General features: G+C 45.9%; 1 protein-coding gene across 2 annotated transcripts in view; it reads left to right on the top strand.

Annotated features, from left to right (window-relative positions):
* Positions 1-19,035, top strand: part of LOC110505884 (FERM domain-containing protein 6) — a 52,506-nt gene that overhangs the window by 21,075 nt on the left and 12,396 nt on the right. For both annotated transcript variants that reach the window (XM_036962645.2, XM_090221313.1), the window contains exons 2-9: positions 9,055-9,352; positions 9,695-9,785; positions 12,425-12,504; positions 14,337-14,413; positions 14,842-15,028; positions 16,655-16,810; positions 16,891-16,956; positions 17,062-17,130. In XM_036962645.2, coding sequence (XP_036818540.1) covers positions 9,251-9,352; positions 9,695-9,785; positions 12,425-12,504; positions 14,337-14,413; positions 14,842-15,028; positions 16,655-16,810; positions 16,891-16,956; positions 17,062-17,130 — 828 coding nt within the window. In that variant the 5' untranslated portion in view covers positions 9,055-9,250. The remainder of the gene's footprint in view (positions 1-9,054; positions 9,353-9,694; positions 9,786-12,424; positions 12,505-14,336; positions 14,414-14,841; positions 15,029-16,654; positions 16,811-16,890; positions 16,957-17,061; positions 17,131-19,035) is intronic.

The raw sequence follows: 19,035 nt of genomic DNA, 5'->3' as shown, positions 1-19,035 counted from the left end.
TCGGGGTGCATGTAGCCTGTGTTTGCAGGAGTCGGGGTGCATGTAGCCTGTGTTTGCAGGAGTCGGGGTGCATGTAGCCTGTGTTTGCAGGAGTCGGGGTGCATGTAGCCTGTGTTTGCAGGAGTCAGGGTACATGTAGCATGGGTGGGTGTCAAAGGCCTCCGTTGTCGGAATGAGAAACAGATGTTAGAATGGAATTCTCCTGACTGCAGCAGTTTCTCACGGCTGTGCTTTGAGTTTCTCTCTCTCTCTCTCTCTCTCTCTCTCTGTCTCTTTCGCTCTCCCTCTTATCTTTGGCGGTGTCTCCCCCCCCCCCCCTCTCTCTCTCTCTCTCTCTCCATGTCTCTTTCGCTTGTCGGTGTCTCTCTCCCCCCCCCCCCCTCTCTCTCTCTCTCTGGCTCTCTCTCCATGTCTCTTTCGCTTGTCGGTGTCTCCCCCCCCCCCCCTCTCTCTCTCTCTGGCTCTCTCCATGTCTCTTTCGCTTGTCGGTGTCTCTCTCTCCCCCCCCCCCCTCTCTCTCTCTCTATCCTGTCTTAATCTCAACATGTATTTTCTATCTAAAACTGTTATTTTTCCCCCCAGTTAGTTTCTCTCTTCCTCCTCTCTCTCTGTAAGATTCAAATGTATTTCTCAGCCTCCCTCTGGTTTTAGTCTCTCTGTTCGTGTTCCAGGGGATTTCTGGCCCAACCTCTGTCTGTAGTTTTGGAGGGGTTCATAGAGGAGCATCCCACCACTGTGATGTCAAACAAGGCATTGGGAGAGACCGAGACATTCAGATATTTAAAAATTCTCTGTCTCAATGGTGCTAAGTACTTAAGTAGTAGTTTCAATTATTTTTTTGTTACGTTTTTGGGGTTATCTGTGCTTTACTATTCTTGACAACTTTTACTCCACTACATTCCTAAAGAAAATAATGTACTTTTTACTTTACATACATTTTCCCTGACACCCAAACGTATTCGTTATGCTTCGAATGCTCAGGCAGGACAGCAATATGTTCCAATTCACACACCTGTCAATATAGCACGTTGTCATCCCTACAGCCTCTGATCTGGCGGACTCACTAAACACAACTGGTGTGTTTGTAAAGGATGTCTGAGTGTTGGCGTGTGCCCCTGTCTGTCCGAGAAACAAAACAAAACAGGAATCGTTCGGTTTACATAATATCAGGAGTTTGTTGTATAGCTTTTACTTTTTACCCAATTATGACAATTTAGTACTTTTTCCACAACTGTACTGAAGTACATTTAAACCAGATACTTTTGGACTTTTACTCAAATAGTATTTTACTGGGTGACTTTTACTTGAGTCATTTTCTATTAAGGTATATTTTACTTTCAGTCAAGTAGGACATTTGAAGTACTTTTTCCACCACGGCTCTGCTGTATTCCGGGGCTCTTCTGTGTCGCGGGTCTGCCTGGCTCTGACGCGAGCTTGCCACGTTGACAGAAATACTCCATCCTGGCCACTATCCCGGGCTGAAGGCAGGAAGTGGGTCTCTCTTTCTGTCTGACTGCTGGGCTGCTGCTGTGGACACTGCTCTGGTGTTGAATCACTATTTAATGATGGGAAGTTCAGCTCTTTTTACTGACTTTACTGACATTACTGCCCAGAGCATGCAGGAGGAACACTTAGGGGCGAACGAAAAACTGAAAACTTGAGTCTCGTAGAATCATGACTCTCGTGGAGCAGTCATTTGTTTGAATGAGACTTGTAAACATGTGGTTTAAACAATGTAAATGTGTTGATTGAATTGGCAAACAAATACGATTATTTCTTGATACATTTGAATCAAGGTCTAGTTGTGGTCGCTACCGAACTAGATTGTGAACTCTTGCATTGCTTGACTGCCGCGAGGGTGATAAGCACAGTTATTCGTGCACTGCAACCCCCCCCTCCCCCCAACCTGAACGATTAGTTTGAGTTTGTTGACCAGAGGCTGTGTGTGTTTTGGTTCTACAAAGCTGTGTCCATCGTAATATTCAATAATCAATTCATTGCATTCATTCTTTCCAGCAAGTTAAACGTGCAACTAAAATTAACAAATGATGACTCTTGGGTCAGTAAAGAGTCATGCAAAAAGAACGACTTGTTGGCAAACTGCACATCACTAATTACTGCTGTGGACACTGTTCTGGTATTTCATCACTAGTCTACTGGGCTGCTGTGGACACTGCTCTGGTATTTCATCACTAGTCTACTGGGCTGCTGTGGACACTGCTCTGGTATTTAATCACTAGTCTACTGGGCTGCTGTGGACACTGCTCTGGTATTTCATCACTAGTCTACTGGGCTGCTGTGGACACTGCTCTGGTATTTAATCACTAGTCTACTGGGCTGCTGTGGACACTGCTCTGGTATTTCATCACTAGTCTACTGGGCTGCTGTGGACACTGCTCTGGTATTTCATCACTAGTCTACTGGGCTGCTGTGGACACTGCTCTGGTATTTCATCACTAGTCTACTGGGCTGCTGGGGACACTGCTCTGGTATTTCATCACTAGTCTACTGGGCTGCTGTGGACACTGCTCTGGTATTTCATCACTGGGCTGCTGTGGACACTGCTCTGGTATTTCATCACTGGGCTGCTGTGGACACTGCTCTGGTATTTCATCACTGGGCTGCTGTGGACACTGCTCTGGTATTTCATCACTGGGCTGCTGTGGACACTGCTCTGGTATTTCATCACTAGTCTACTGGGCTGCTGTGGACACTGTTCTGGTATTTCATCACTAGTCTACTGGGCTGCTGTGGACACTGCTCTGGTATTTCATCACTAGTCTACTGGGCTGCTGTGGACACTGTTCTGGTGTTTCATCACTAGTCTACTGGGCTGCTGTGGACACTGTTCTGGTGTTTCATCACTAGTCTACTGGGCTGCTGGGGACACTGCTCTGGTATTTCATCACTAGTCTACTGGGCTGCTGTGGACACTGTTCTGGTATTTCATCACTGGTCTACTGGGCTGCTGTGGACACTGCTCTGGTATTTCATCACTAGTCTACTGGGCTGCTGTGGACACTGCTCTGGTATTTCATCACTAGTCTACTGGGCTGCTGTAGACACTGCTCTGGTATTTCATCACTAGTCTACTGGGCTGCTGTGGACACTGCTCTGGTATTTCATCACTAGTCTACTGGGCTGCTGTGGACACTGCTCTGGTATTTCATCACTAGTCTACTGGGCTGCTGTGGACACTGCTCTGGTATTTCATCACTAGTCTACTGGGCTGCTGTGGACACTGCTCTGGTATTTCATCACTGGGCTGCTGTGGACACTGCTCTGGTATTTCATCACTGGGCTGCTGTGGACACTGCTCTGGTATTTCATCACTAGTCTACTGGGCTGCTGTGGACACTGTTCTGGTATTTCATCACTGGGCTGCTGTGGACACTGCTCTGGTATTTCATCACTAGTCTACTGGGCTGCTGTGGACACTGCTCTGGTATTTCATCACTGGGCTGCTGTGGACACTGCTCTGGTATTTCATCACTAGTCTACTGGGCTGCTGTGGACACTGTTCTGGTATTTCATCACTAGTCTACTGGGCTGCTGGGGACACTGTTCTGGTATTTCATCACTGGGCTGCTGTGGACACTGCTCTGGTATTTCATCACTGGGCTGCTGTGGACACTGCTCTGGTATTTCATCACTAGTCTACTGGGCTGCTGTGGACACTGCTCTGGTATTTCATCACTAGTCTACTGGGCTGCTGTGGACACTTCTGGTATTTCATCACTGGGCTGCTGTAGACACTGTTCTGGTATTTCATCACTGGGCTGCTGTGGACACTGTTCTGGTATTTCATCACTGGTCTACTGGGCTGCTGTGGACACTGCTCTGGTATTTCATCACTAGTCTACTGGGCTGCTGTGGACACTGCTCTGGTATTTCATCACTGGTCTACTGGGCTGCTGTGGACACTGCTCTGGTATTTCATCACTAGTCTACTGGGCTGCTGTGGACACTGCTCTGGTATTTCATCACTAGTCTACTGGGCTGCTGTGGACACTGCTCTGGTATTTCATCACTAGTCTACTGGGCTGCTGTGGACACTGCTCTGGTATTTCATCACTAGTCTACTGGGCTGCTGGGGACACTGTTCTGGTATTTCATCACTAGTCTACTGGGCTGCTGGGGACACTGTTCTGGTGTTTCATCACTAGTCTACTGGGCTACTGTGGCTGAATAAGGGATGGAAGGCAGTACTAATGTACTACTATTATCCAGCCTTCATGCCAGAGATGGAAAATCCCCAGCCTGGAATCCAAGTTGAAACCATGGTGAAAATGAGCATATCAGCAGTGTGTCTATATCACAGTCTATGGAACACTGGGATGTCTAATGTGTTGATGAGACATGACACAATCGGGTTCTAAACCATTAGTGATCTGATGACTCACCCCTCTCTCACACAGTGTCTTAATGACTGACGGTTTACCCCTCCTCACCCGGCCCGCCCAACACAGGCATCCTCATCATTTAGCTCAACTGTAGTTTCCCTTTTCTTCTATTGTCACGTGCACAAGTAGAGTGAAATGCCTTTGTCGCTGAATGGTGTTATTACTACGTTGGGAGTGAGGATTATATCCCCACCTGAAAGTGTAAAAGGATGTGATTTTAATAGAGGACACAGCTGAAACCACAGCATTCAACTAACTTCTTTACTTAACAAGATAATACAACTTACAGGATGCTATTAATAACTAATGGAATTCTTACCTCACCAGTTCTACCTGCACATGACCACCTGATCATTTATCACTCCAGTGTTAATCTGCTAAATTGTAATTATTCGCCTACCTCCTCATGCCTTCTGCACACAATGTATATAGACTCTTTTTTTTTTTACTGTGTTATTGACTTGTTAATTGTTTACTCCATGTGTAACTCTGTTGTTGTCTGTTCACATTGCTATGCTTTATCTTGACCAGGTCGCAGTTGTAAATGAGAACTTGTCCTCAACTAGCCTACCTGGTTAAATAAAGGTGAAATATATATATTTTTTAAAAATACATCTCATGACCATAAGGAAAAACAGGATAATATGATTATTTATATTGTATATACATTTATATACACAGTTGGGATCTCGTACATAAAGATAAATATTTTATTACATACTGTAAGTCATTGATTTTATTTATGTTTGGTACTAGAGACAGAAGGTAAAGAAAAGGTCAGACATGATGGATAATGGTGGTTGTTAGCACGCCCTCTCACTCTCTGTCTCTGTCTCTCTCTGTCTCTCTCTGTCTCTCTCTGTCTCTCTCTGTCTCTCTCTCTCTTTACCTCTCTCTCTTTACCTCTCTCTCTTTACCTCTCTCTCTTTACCTCTCTCTCTTTACGTCTCTCTCTTTACCTCTCTCTCTTTACCTCTCTCTCTCTACCTCTCTCTCTCTACCTCTCTCTCTCTCTCTCTCTGTGTTGTAGAGAGAGAGTGTGATCCAATTATGTCAATATTTCCCCTAATTAACCTTCATGCCATCACACACACACCTGCTGTTCTGTAGTGCGGGGATGGCTGTTCTGCTCTGTAGTGCGGGGGATGGCTGTTCTGCTCTGTAGTGCGGGGATGGCTGTGCTGCTCTGTAGTGCGGGGGATGGCTGTTCTGCTCTGTAGTGCGGGGGATGGCTGTTCTGCTCTGTAGTGCGGGGATGGCTGTGCTGCTCTGTAGTGCGGGGGATGGCTGTTCTGCTCTGTAGTGCGGGGGATGGCTGTTCTGCTCTGTAGTGCGGGGGATGGCTGTTCTGCTCTGTAGTGCTGGGGATGGCTGTTCTGTAGTGTGGGGATGGCTGTTCTGCTCTGTAGTGCGGGGATGGCTGTTCTGCTCTGTAGTGCGGTGATGGCTGTGCTGCTCTGTAGTGCGGGGGATGGCTGTTCTGCTCTGTAGTGCGGGGGATGGCTGTTCTGCTCTGTAGTGCGGGGGATGGCTGTTCTGCTCTGTAGTGCGGGGGATGGCTGTTCTGCTCTGTAGTGCGGGGGATGGCTGTTCTGCTCTGTAGTGCGGGGATGGCTGTTCTGCTCTGTAGTGCGGGGGAAGGCTGTTCTGCTCTGTAGTGCGGGGGATGGCTGTTCTGCTCTGTAGTGCTGGGGATGGCTCTTCTGTAGTGTGGGGATGGCTGTTCTGTTCTGTAGTGCGGGGATGGCTGTTCTGCGCTGTAGTGTGGGGATGGCTGTTCTGCTCTGTAGTGCGGGGCATGGCTGTTCTGCGCTGTAGTGTGGGGATGGCTGTTCTGCTCTGTAGTGTGGGGATGGCTGTTCTGTTCTGTAGTGCGGGGATGGCTGTTCTGTAGTGTGGGGATGGCTGTTCTGTAGTGTGGGGATGGCTGTTCTGCTCTGTAGTGCGGGGATGGCTGTTCTGCTCTGTAGTGTGGGGATGGCTGTTCTGTAGTGTGGGGATGGCTGTTCTGTAGTGTGGGGATGGCTGTTCTGCTCTGTAGTGCGGGGATGGCTGTTCTGCTCTGTAGTGCGGGGATGGCTGTTCTGCTCTGTAGTGTGGGGGATGGCTGTTCTGCTCTGTAGTGCGGGGGATGGCTGTTCTGCTCTGTAGTGCGGGGGATGGCTGTTCTTCTCTGTAGTGCGGGGGATGGCTGTTCTTCTCTGTAGTGCGGGGGATGGCTGTTCTGCTCTAGTGCGGGGGATGGCTGTTCTGCGCTGTAGTGTGGGGATGGCTGTTCTGCTCTGTAGTGCGGGGCATGGCTGTTCTGCACTGTAGTGTGGGGATGGCTGTTCTGCTCTGTAGTGCGGGATGGCTGTTCTGTTCTGTAGTGCGGGGGATGGCTGTTCTGCTCTGTAGTGCGGGATGGCTGTTCTGTTCTGTAGTGCGGGGGATGCCTGTTCTGCTCTGTAGTGCGGGGATGGCTGTTCTGTAGTGTGGGGATGGCTGTTCTGTTCTGTAGTGCGGGGATGGCTGTTCTGCTCTGTAGTGCGGGGATGGCTGTTTTGCTCTGTAGTGCGGGAATGGCTGTTCTGCTCTGTAGTGCGGGGATGGCTGTTCTGCTCTGTAGTGTGGGGGATGGCTGTTCTGCTCTGTAGTGTGGGGGATGGCTGTTCTGCTCTGTAGTGCGGGGGATGGCTGTTCTTCTCTGTAGTGCGGGGGATGGCTGTTCTCTGTAGTGCGGGGGATGGCTGTTCTTCTCTGTAGTGTGGGGATGGCTGTTCTGCTCTGTAGTGCGGGGATGGCTGTTCTGCTCTGTATTGCGGGGATGGCTGTTCTGTAGTGTGGGGATGGCTCTTCTGCTCTGTAGTGCGGGGATGGCTGTTCTGCTCTGTAGTGCGGGGATGGCTGTTCTGCTCTGTAGTGCGGGGATGGCTGTTCTGCTCTAGTGCGGGGGATGGCTGTTCTTCTCTGTAGTGCGGGGGATGGCTGTTCTTCTCTGTAGTGCGGGGGATGGCTGTTCTTCTCTGTAGTGCGTGGGATGGCTGTTCTGCTCTGTAGTGCGGGGGATGGCTGTTCTGCTCTGTAGTGCGGGGGATGGCTCTTCTGCTCTGTAGTGCGGGGGATGGCTGTTCTGCTCTGTAGTGCGGGGATGGCTGTTCTGCTCTGTAGTGCGGGGATGGCTGTTCTGCTCTGTAGTGTGGGGGATGGCTGTTCTGTTTTAGACAGGAAGGAAGTGATGGTACTTCACCAGTCACACACACCTCCTGGACATGGCCCATCAAAAGCTCTTTGTTGAGTGTGCTCAGCCAGCCTGACCTGATACACTGCTACCTGCTGTCAGGGTGTGTTTGTGTACATCAGAACACGTTTTGAATAGAGATGAAACAGATCTCCAAGAACAGTTGTGTTATCGTTGCACTAAGCAGGGGAATCAGTTACACAAAATGATTTGACATTTTCAAAGCCTCTTAATGGTCAATGCGTAGCATCAGCAATCCAGGATTTATATACATCATTGGTTGCACGGCACACCCACCCTCATCTTCCTCCCTCCCAGCCACACCATCGCCATCATCAACTTTCATCCAGTTCCTCTCCAGACAGAGACCGACAGATGTTCCCCTGGACTCAGTCAGGGTTATGTTTCAAATGGCACACTATTCCCTATATTGTGCACTACTTTTTTACCTGCGCTCTCTACTAATTCTCAAAAGTAATGCACTATATAGGGAATAGGGCAACATGATATTCTTCTGTGAGATCACACATGACGAAGTCTGTTTTCAGCTGTTTACTGAACTGTACGCTCTTCTCAAATATACTCGTCACAGTTAAGCTATGAAAAAGCACTGTCCATTTTACAGTTTGGTGCTTTTATTATAAACTTTAAGGTAATTTGTTACGTTGTTTTCCCAAACTTGTTGGAGGGAGACATACCATTTTATAGTCCCTGATATGTGTGTAATATGTTATTTTATCGGTTTATTATGTTGTGTATCAACTGGAGGTCGACTGATTATGATTTTTCAACGCCGATACCAATACCGATTTATTGGAGGCCCAAAAAAGCCAATACCGATTTAATCGGCCGATTTTAAAACAAATATATATATATATATTTTATTTGTAATAATGACAATTACAACAATCCCCCGAGCTGACAATGTGAAAATCTGTAATTCTGCCCCTGAACGAGGCAGTTAACCCACCTTTCCTAGGCCGTCATTGAAAATAAGAATGTGCCCTTAACTGACTTGCCTAGTTAAATAAAGATTAAATACAGGTGTTTAGGGCCGATTTTTTTTTTTTTTTTTTTTTTTTTTTTTTTTTTTTAAATCGGCAAAATTGGTGTCCAAAAATACCGATTTCTGATTGTTATGAAAACTTGAAATCAGCCCCAAATAATCGGCCATTCCGATTAATCGGTCGACCTCTAGTATAAACTCATTGTTTTTCAAACCTCTCCTCGGGAACCCCCAGATGTTTCACAATTGTGTTGTAGCCCAGAACTAGCTCACCTTATTCACCTAGTTAAGGGCTTGGTAGTTGGTTGACAAGTGGAATCAGGTGTGCTAGCTCTGGAAATACATAGAACAACTGGGGGTTCCCCGAACTCTACATTCCCATGCAGCAGTGCTAACGTGATGTCCCCTCTGTCTGTCTTCTACAGTGTGTGGGACTGCCCTGTGTCCTGGTGCCTCCCATGTCCTGGTCTGCTGAGGCTGAGACTGTGGCTGCTGCTGGGTCTGGTGTCTGCTCGCTGGGCTTGGGCTAGAGCTGAGTGAGTGTCCCATCCCAGGGGCCTGGAGGAGCCTAGTCCGTCTGGGCCAAGGGGCCTCTCCGGACCACCTCCCAGACACACGAAGATGAACAAACTGACCAGCTTCCACAACAACAAAGCTATGCAGGACCGCCGCTGTGTCTGCGTCTTCCTCCCCAACGACGACACTCTCAACGTAATTGTCAATGTGAGTACTGTGGGGGTCTCACCTAGCTGTTTAAGATGAATGGCCTTACTGTAAGTGTCTCTGGATAAGACCGTCTGCTAAATGACTCAGGTACATATGAGAAAAGACCACTGGTATGAAGACTGCAGCAGGGAAACAGTTATATGTATGATTGGATTATATTTGTGAGTAACACACATATTATAGTGTATTGTCCAAAAGCCAGGGTCAGGAATGGCAGTAATTGTTTTCAAACTGGCAATACCATTCATGGTTGTTTCACAGTGTGTCTAAATGACTCTCTGATCTCCTCCTGTATGTCCTGACCTCTAACCCCATGCTGTGCGTTCTCTCTCTGCTCAGGTGAAGACATTGTGTCAGGAGCTGCTGGTCCAGGTGTGTGACCTGCTCCGACTGAAGGACTGTCACCTGTTTGGACTCAGCGTCATTCAGAGTAAGAATGGTTTACCATTTTGTGTGTGTCTCTGTTTGCTGTGTCTGACATCTCTCACCTTACTGTAATGTATTTTCCCATCTCAGCCTTACTGAATGGGGCCCATTGTCTCTGTGGTTAAAGTCACAGCATAGTTTACTGTGTGTTATATCAGCGCAATGAGCAGTTAGCCTTCCCTCTGTACAGTCCCAATGAGTTACGCCTCAATTCTCCAGAAGTGTGCACTTCTCCCCACACATTGAACAGCATTGTATTGGTGTGTATACATGGGAGGAGCCATCTCTGTCAGACAGCCTTAACCAGTCCTTCTGGTGCTGTCTGTCTGTCTCTCTGTCTGTCGGTTTCTCTGTCTGTCGGTTTCTCTGTCTCTGTTAGTGATGCATTTTTGGATGATATCGATATCCAATATTTTCCTTGCCAAAAAAAACAATACCGATATTTAACATTTTAGCAGCCTTTTAAGCATTCTAGTACAGTTAAATAGTTAACACACACACATGGACACAGTGGTCTAAGGCACTGCATCTCAGTGAAAGAGGTGTCACTACAGTCCCTGGTTCGAATCCAGGCTATATCACATCCGGCCGTGATTGGGAGTCCCATAGGGCGGTGCACAATTGGCCCAGCATCGTCCGGGCCGTCATTGTAAATAAGAATTTGTTCTTATCTGACTTGCCTAGTTAAATAAAGGTTACACACACACAACACTGACCGAAAAGTTATTTTTTTGGGCATTTACGTATGTCCACATTACCAGTCAAATATAATCAAAACGTATTTCTTTCACTTACTTGCTGTGCTGTTTCGTTGTTCATTTGTTCAGTCGTTTCATTCTCAACCAGGATTTCTATGGAACGCCGTTTGGGTCTTTGTGTGTCAAAAAAGATCCACATCAAATAACACAATTTGACCAATCTGGACCTGAACGACCGCACGTCACATCATTTAACGCGTTCATTCATAATTTACGTAGTTATTTCACATTGATTACACTATCACTCGTATTTCATATGTGACAACGATTCATCGACATGTAGGCTGTGATGCTGGTAAAGTTGTCTCGTGCACCTACAGTGCTGGTCATTTAAAAAAAAAAAGCTAGCTAGCTCATGGATACAAACAATGTCCTTCCCCAAAAACAGCAAAACATCAATCTGTTTCAGTAGCTATAGTTAGCTAGCTAAATATATAGCTATGTGTCGTCTAAAATAACCCTAATTTATAAGACAGTTCTTCTTTGATTAATGGTGGTCGGACCCATCTATGTGACGCTAGCCACAATAAGAATTAGCCACAGTAGTGGACTTTGCGGTTAGCCTTCAAAATAAAAGTATGTAGATCATGCTAAACAAGTTTGGAATGTTACATAAAATCAACAAAGGACTATTTGTTAATTTGACAAATCAAATCTGGGATTTCTTGGATTTCTTTGCATTTACAATAGTCTTGCAGAACTCTGCGTGCTGTATTTCCATTGAATTATCGTCCCATTTGGTAAATTCATTATTAGAGAGTGGACCCCATACTTTGCTGCCATATAAAACAATTGGTTATAAAACTTAATGATAATTTATTTTTTATAATATGTTTATTATTTTACAATAAAAAATCTAATAAAAAAGACAGCAATACTAACAATGACATTCATTGTACTGTTGAATGGGATGGACAATTTAGAGGACAAAACAAAACTTAACTCACACAAAATAAAACGAAATCCTATTAGGTGGTACATGTATAAGAAGACAGCATATAGTCATTACAAGCAGTGTAGTTAAGCCAAAACTAAATATTGAGTGGAGTACAGCACAGAGTAGCAGCAGATCGTCAACCCAGTTATGAAGCGGGACTAGACCATTTATTCAGTATCGGCTGCCATATTTTGTAAAACATTGGACTTCTATTGGAGGCATTGTATCGTATCTTCTCCATATGTATTATTTTCCCTAAATCCCGTAACCACATTTCAAAGGTAGGTACAGTCTCCAGTTTCCAGTTTCCAATTTTGAGCCAGATTCTAATTGGAATTTTGATTTGAATGGCATAGGATCTTGAATGGCATGTGTCTCTGAGGGAGGGAGGTAGGGGGAGGGAGAGAGGAGGACTAGCTGACTAGTCTGCTACCTAGTTGCGCTAGATCGAGGTTTGGGTGGGGTGACAGAAGTATGTGGGTAGAGTGATTGGTCAGTGCGAGGGGGTTGGAGCTGGGGGGTGGAGCTGGGGGTAGAGCAGGGGGTTGGGGATGGGTGGTAGGTATAGAACTGGGTTTGGGATAGGGGTTAGTGTGGGTGGTTAGTCACTGTTTGCCTTGTGATTTTGCGCTGTTCTGACAAGCAGCTGAGGAATGTCCCTAAATCAGCCCCACTGGTTCCTGGTCAATAGACCTGTCCTGCAGGGCATATGATTGCCATCAGATGAGATGAACCAATTTTCAGAACAGCACTGGCTGACTGGCCCTGCTGTGATTTTGTTTTCCTTTGCAGCTGCTTGCAATTGTCACTGCCTTTGTCTGTCAACTACCTATGTCTGTCTGCTATACTGCTATACAGGAGTGACTCATTCCATGCATATCACCGACGCAGAGACAACTCTGTCATCATAAAGCGACTTAAGTTAACCCTTCGTGTGTGTCCCTCCAGACAATGAGCACATCTACATGGAGTTGGGTCAGAAGCTGTCTAAGTACTGTCCCAAGGAGTGGAAGAGAGAGGCCAGCAAGGTGAGTCAGTCTGCACAACCAAATAGTACCCAGCAAGCACATAACGTTCTGAGAACCATATGTTTCTTAGGGCTTGGTGTGAGCGTGGTTGTCCTATGGTTATTTTGCATAAAACCTCCCTCAACTTTCTGGGAAAGGTGCAGGATAGTTGCTTGGCTTTGCTCAGCAAATGTAAGGAATTTGACTAAAAAAATTAACTTTAATTAGTTGGTATTTCATTACTTCCAACAGAATGTTTCCCAAAAGTTCAAATGGTGACAAATGGTAATATTCTATGAACGTTCTACAGATGGTTTGACATTGGGAATGTTCTCAAATAGTTTATTAACAACCTTATTTAGGAATTTCAGTACTTCAGCATAACGTTTCCTTATTGTTCAGTCAATTGGAGGTGTACCTGTGGACGTATTGCAAGGCCTACCTTTAAATTCAGTGGCTCTTTGGCTTGACGTCATGGGAAAATCAAAAGAAATCAGCCAAGACCTCCACAAGTCTGGTTCATCCTTGGGAGAAATTTCAAAATGCAATAGTAACAATAGTACGCAAGTATTAACACCATGGGACCACACAGCCGTCATACCGCTCAGGAAGGAGACGCGTTCTGTCTTCTAGAGATGATTGTACTTTGGTGCGAAAAGTGTAAATCAATCCCAGATCAACAGCAAAGGACCTTATGAAGATGCTGGAGGGAACGGGTACAAAAGTATCTATTTCCACAGTAAAACAAGTCCTATATCGACAACCTGAAAGGCCGCTCAGCAAGGAAGAAGCCACTACTCCAAAACCACCATTTAAAAAAGCCAGACTACGGTTTGCAACTGTATATTGGGGCAAAGATCGTACTTTTTGGTGAAATGTCCTCTGGTCTGATGAAATATAACTGTTTGTCCATAATGACCATCGTTATGTTTGGAGGAAAAAGGGGGAGGCTTGCAAGCCGAAGAACACCATCCCAACCATGAAGCATGGGGGTGGCAGCATGTTTTGGGGGTGCTTTGCTGCAGGAGGGACTGGTGCACTCCACAAAATAGATGGCAAATGCTTCTTCCGAATGAACAATGGCCCCAAGCATACTTCCAAAGTTGTTGCAAAATGGCTTAAGGACAACAAAGTCAAGGTATTGGAGTGGCCATCACAAAGCACTGACCTCAATCCCATAGAAAATTTGTAGGCAGAACTGAAAAAGCTACAGGACTACAAACCTGACTCAGATACACCAGCTCTGTCAGGAGGAATGGGCCAAAATTCACCCAACTTATTGTGGGAAGCTTGTGGAAGGCTACCCGAAATGTTTGACCCAAGTTAAGGAATTTAAAGACAATGCTACCAAATAGTAATTGAGTGTATGTAAACGTTTGACCCACTGGGAATGTGATGAAAGAAATAACATCTGAAATAAATCATTCTCTCTACTATTATTCTGACATTTCACATTCTTAAAATAAAGTGGAGATTCTAACTGACCTAAAACAGGGAATTTTTACTAGGATAAAATGTCAGGAATTTTGAAACTGAGTTTTTAAATGTATTTGGCTAAGGTGTATGTGAACTTCCGACTTTAACTGTATGACTCTATGGCACCGACTGAATCCTTTATTAAACTATCGTTTCAACAGCAAGCGGTCTATCAGGGTTTCAAGATTTGCAAGATTACCCCCCAACAGACAGTCAAAATTCAATTCAAATTTGTGAGCGACTGCTGTTGTTTTCGCTGTCATGATGGACGTTTTTGATTTTATATTTGTAGAATGAATATACATACTGTCTTGATGGTTTGATTTGCTAGAAAATAACAAAACCAATGTTTTTCATTTGTATCTTGTTGTTTTCAGGGCATCGATCAATTTGGGCCTCCCATGATCATCCACTTCAGGGCTCAATATTACGTTGAGAATGGGAGATTAATAAGGCAAGTAGTCCCACAGAGATCCTATAAATTACTATTTGATTCTGTATGCAATTCTGTGAGTAATCTCCTCTTACACATACTTAAGTTTAACAATCAGAGACAAGTGTGAAATCATTCTGAATAAGTGGTTTGGATTGATTGATACTTAAGCTGCTTGATTAGATCTAATATGATGACGTGTTTCTGAGGACGAGGATAGAAAAGTGAGGGAGCTCATTGTGGCATAAGGTCCCAATGGGGGTTAAAAGGATTAAGTAAGTACGTTACGAAGGTAACGTCTCCTCCCCCAGGGTAACGTCTCCTCCCCCAGGGTAACGTCTCCTCCCCCAGGGTAACGTCTTCTCCTACTGTACTACAGGAACCTGAGAATGGTGATCTAGCCTAGTGGGATGTGTTTGTATCATGTCTTCTTCTCTCTTCACTTCCAGTGACCGCTCAGCCCGGTACTACTACTACTGGCACCTGAGGAAACAGGTGTTGCTATCGCAGTGTATGCAGAGAGAAGAGGCCTACTTCCTGTTGGCAGCCTTCGCCCTCCAGGCCGACTTGGGCAACTTCAAACGCAACAAGCACTTTGGAAAGTACTTTGAACCTGAGGCCTACTTCCCTCCATGGGTAAGTAGATCTATCCTTCTGACCTAACCAGTACCAAATTGAGTTTTTCACTGTGCATCTGCATTGCTTGCTCTTTTTTTTGTTTTAGGTTGGGTATCTGTAAAGCACTATGACAACTGCTCCTGTAAAAAGGGTTTTATAAATGTGATTGATTGGAGTTGCCCAGGCAGTATTATGGCCTTCCTCTCCATCCCCCTTAGCCCCCATAACCCTTCATTGTTTGCAGACCTGAAAATGGGTATAGTCAGTGTAGTGTTGAAATTTCCACCATATTGCTACAGATATGAAAACATGGAAGGGTTAGGACCGAGGGAAAGGGATAAGGAGTAAATTGGGACCGGCTAAGTGTAGTCTAGCACACAGCCTGAATGTAGGTCTGTGGCCAGTTTCATTAATCACTGAGCTCCAACAATTTGAGGACGCTACCTCATTGGAGCATGCTGGATCTAGGACGCTAGTTTTATTTTTGTCCCTGGTAGTGGCACACAGCACGGTTGACTCTTTAGAGAAATGATCTGCATGCGAGCTGGCTAAACTTGCTGCCTCTCCTCTCCTATTCGACATGCCCCCCTCCCCTCCCGGACATGACGATGCCCCACCCCTCTAATTACCAACCACTTCCTGTGATTAGTCTGTTGCCGTCCCATTGGTCCCATATCCACTTTGAAGCCACAGGGTCAGGAAATGGTTGTACATTCAGGAATGGTACATAAATACATCCTCCCAGGGTGTTCTCTAACTGGTTCTGAGTGAGTGGCTGGGTTCCGGAGAAACGCCCCAAATCTAGACCTGAAACTGACTGAGTCCAGTGGGATTGTGGGTCCCTCCCAAATAGCACCCTATCGCCTATATAGTGCACTACTCTGACCATGGTCCATAGGGCTCTGAGTATCCCAAACTTTAAGAATACCTTCCCCCCCCCCCCCCCCCCCCCCTCCCTTGCCCTCAGAACAGCCTCAGTTCGTCGGGACATGGACTCTACAAGGTGTCGAAAGCGTTCCACAGAGATGCTGGCCCATGTTGACTCCAATGCTTCCCACAGTTGTGTCAAGTTGGCTGGATGTCCTTTGGGTGGTGGACCATTCTTGACACAAACCGGTGCGCCTGGCACCTACTACCATACTCTGTTCAAAGGGCACTTAAATCTTTTGTCTTGCCCATTCACCGTCTGAATGGCACACATACACAATCCATGACTCAAATGTCTCGAGGCTTAAAAATCATTTTTTAACCGGTCTCCTCCCATTCGTCTACACTGAATGCAGTTGATTTAAAAGGTGACATCAATAAGGGATCATAGGCTGACTAGGTGAATCCAGGTGAAATCTATGTTATGGCTAGTGCAATGTTTTGTATACTCAATGTACAGGAAATAAGGTGGACGACGCCTTTTGTGCCCAGCTGGACGACGCCTTTTGGGATGTACTATCAGTATATGAGGCATCTGTCTTCCCCTGGGCGGGGGTTTCATCAACCTCCATTAACCCAACTGGCAAGCCTTCCTTCCTTCTGCCAGTGAGCTGACATCAGAACCAGCAGATGGAGTTCACTCTACTGAGATGCTTGTATGAGAGAATTCCTTTGTCACCTTACTGAAACCAGCCTATTTGTCCCTGTCTCTTGCAGGTGAGGGCCAAGCGAGGCCGGGATTACATCCTGAGACACATCCCCAACATGCACAAAGACCTGTTTTCCCTCACCGCCTCAGAGGCTCATCTCAAATACATCAAGGAGTGTGCCCAGCTGGATGATGTTACAGTCCACTACTACAGACTCTATAAGGTCAGAGGTCAACCTGGACACACACACACACACACAAACACAAACATATAATTACTAATAAACTTCTATCTCTTCCCCAGGACAAAAAGGATGTGGAGGGTTCCATGACTTTAGGACTGACCTTGCGTGGGATCCAAATATTTCAGGTACAGTAGGAAGGGTGGCTGTGAGGGATAAATGTGTCTAGGTCATTGTGTTATTAATATGTATTGTTTCTATGACGATTTATATCATGTTTCTGTTTTTCTCAGAATGTGGGGACAGTGAAAGAGCTCCTGTATGATTTCCCCTGGACCAATGTGGGCAAACTGGTATTTGTGGTGAGTAGAGCCATGGAGATGGTATATACTAAGAGGTAAGGCTGAGACGATGCCAGTATCGCGATACTTGTTAGGATCGTGGCAAGGAAATGTCAGAAGTGGGACGTCATTAGGCACTTTGAGGGCCTAGGGGAGTCTCTCTCTTTTTGGAAGTTCTGTTTCTTTCTCTCATGATCCCAGCGGTGACGTCTTTGAAACTTGAAGCCAGTCTTGACTTATGGCAGTGGTTAGTGAAAGTTCAGCTCCTACACAGACTATAGTTGTGGAAATAGTGACACAGAGCTCCTCTTCTCTGTTGGGTCTTACCCCTAGCTGCTACAGTCACTTCACTACCAAAAGGCAGGGGCCCGCAGGTAATTTTATTTGGGACCACAAGTTTAAAAACATTTTTATTATTGTTGGACAGAAAATGTTGTTTAAACTACAGAAAATCATCTCAAATCGATTTCAATTTTGGAAATCTGTTCCAAAGTATTCCCATGCACAATAGATAGGGGCGTGGATCAGAAAACCAGTCCAGTATCTGGCTTGACCACCCTTTGCCTCATGCAGCACAACATATCTCCTTCGCATAGAGTTGATCAGGATGTTGATTGTGGAATGTTGTCCCACTCCTCTTCAATGGCTGTGCGAAGTTGCTGGTTATCGGCGGGAACTGGAACACGCTGTCGTACACCGATCCAGGGCATCCCAAACATGCTCAATGGGTGACATGTATGGTGAGTATGCAGACCATGGAAGAACTGAAACATTTTCAGTTTCCAGGAATTGTGTACAGATCCTTGCAACAAGGGTCCGTGCATTATCATGAGGTGATGGAAGCGGGTGAATGGGATGACAAGGATCTCGTCATGGTATCACTGTGCATTTAAATGGCCATCGCTAAAATTCAATTGTGTTCGTTGCCTGCCCATACAGTAACCCCACCGCCACCATGGGGCACTCTGTTCACAACATTGACATCCGCAAACCGCTCGCCCACACAATGCCGTACAGTTGAAACCTAAATTAATCTGTGAAGAGCACATTTCTCCAGCGTGCCATTGGCCATCGAAGGGGAGCATTTGCCGGTGTTCATTTCTCTACCATAAGCTGCCTCCAATGTTGTTTTAGAGAATTTGGCACTACATCCAACCAGCCTCACAACCACAGACCACGTGTAACCTTGCCAGCCCAGGACCTCCTCATCTGGCATATTCATCTGAGACCAGCCACCCGGACAGCTGATGAAACTGAGTATTCTCCTGGCATTTGCCAAACCCATATTAGTCCGTCGGACTGCCAGATGGTGAAGCGTGATTAATCACTACAGAGAACGCATTTCAACTGCTCCAGAATCCAATGGCGGCGAGCTTTACCCCACTCCAGCCGACGCTTGGCATTGCGTATGGTGATCTTAGGCTTGTTTGCAGCTGCTCGGCCATGGAAACCCATTTCATGAAGCTCCTGATGAACAGTTCCTGTTCTGACGTTGCTTCCAGAGGCAGTTTGGAACTCGGTAGTGAGTGTTGCAACTGAGGACGTACGATTTTTACACGTTCTGCGCTTCAGCACTCGACAGTTCTGTTGAGCTTGTGTGGCCTACCACTTTGCGGCTGAACCGTTGTTGCTCCTAGACGTTTCCACTTTACAATAACAGTACTTACATTTGACCCGGGGCAGCTCTAGCAGGGCATAAATTGGATGAACTAACTAGTTGGAAAGGTGGCACGTGTTTCATAACAGGTGTATGCTTGTCAATCATTAGCATGAATCATTTTACAAATACTTCCAGTGCTGCATCTGGATTCACTTCCTCATTCACATCTGGATTCACTTCCTCATTCACATCTGGATTCACTTCCTCATTCACATCTGGATTCACTTCCTCATTCACATCTGGATTCACTTCCTCATTCACATCTG

This window comes from Oncorhynchus mykiss, chromosome 25 (genome assembly GCF_057628025.1).
Source record: "Oncorhynchus mykiss isolate SJ-2025 chromosome 25, ASM5762802v1, whole genome shotgun sequence".
In the NCBI taxonomy this organism is placed as follows: Eukaryota; Metazoa; Chordata; class Actinopteri; order Salmoniformes; family Salmonidae; genus Oncorhynchus; species Oncorhynchus mykiss.
This window is presented reverse-complemented; position numbering and strand designations above follow the sequence as displayed.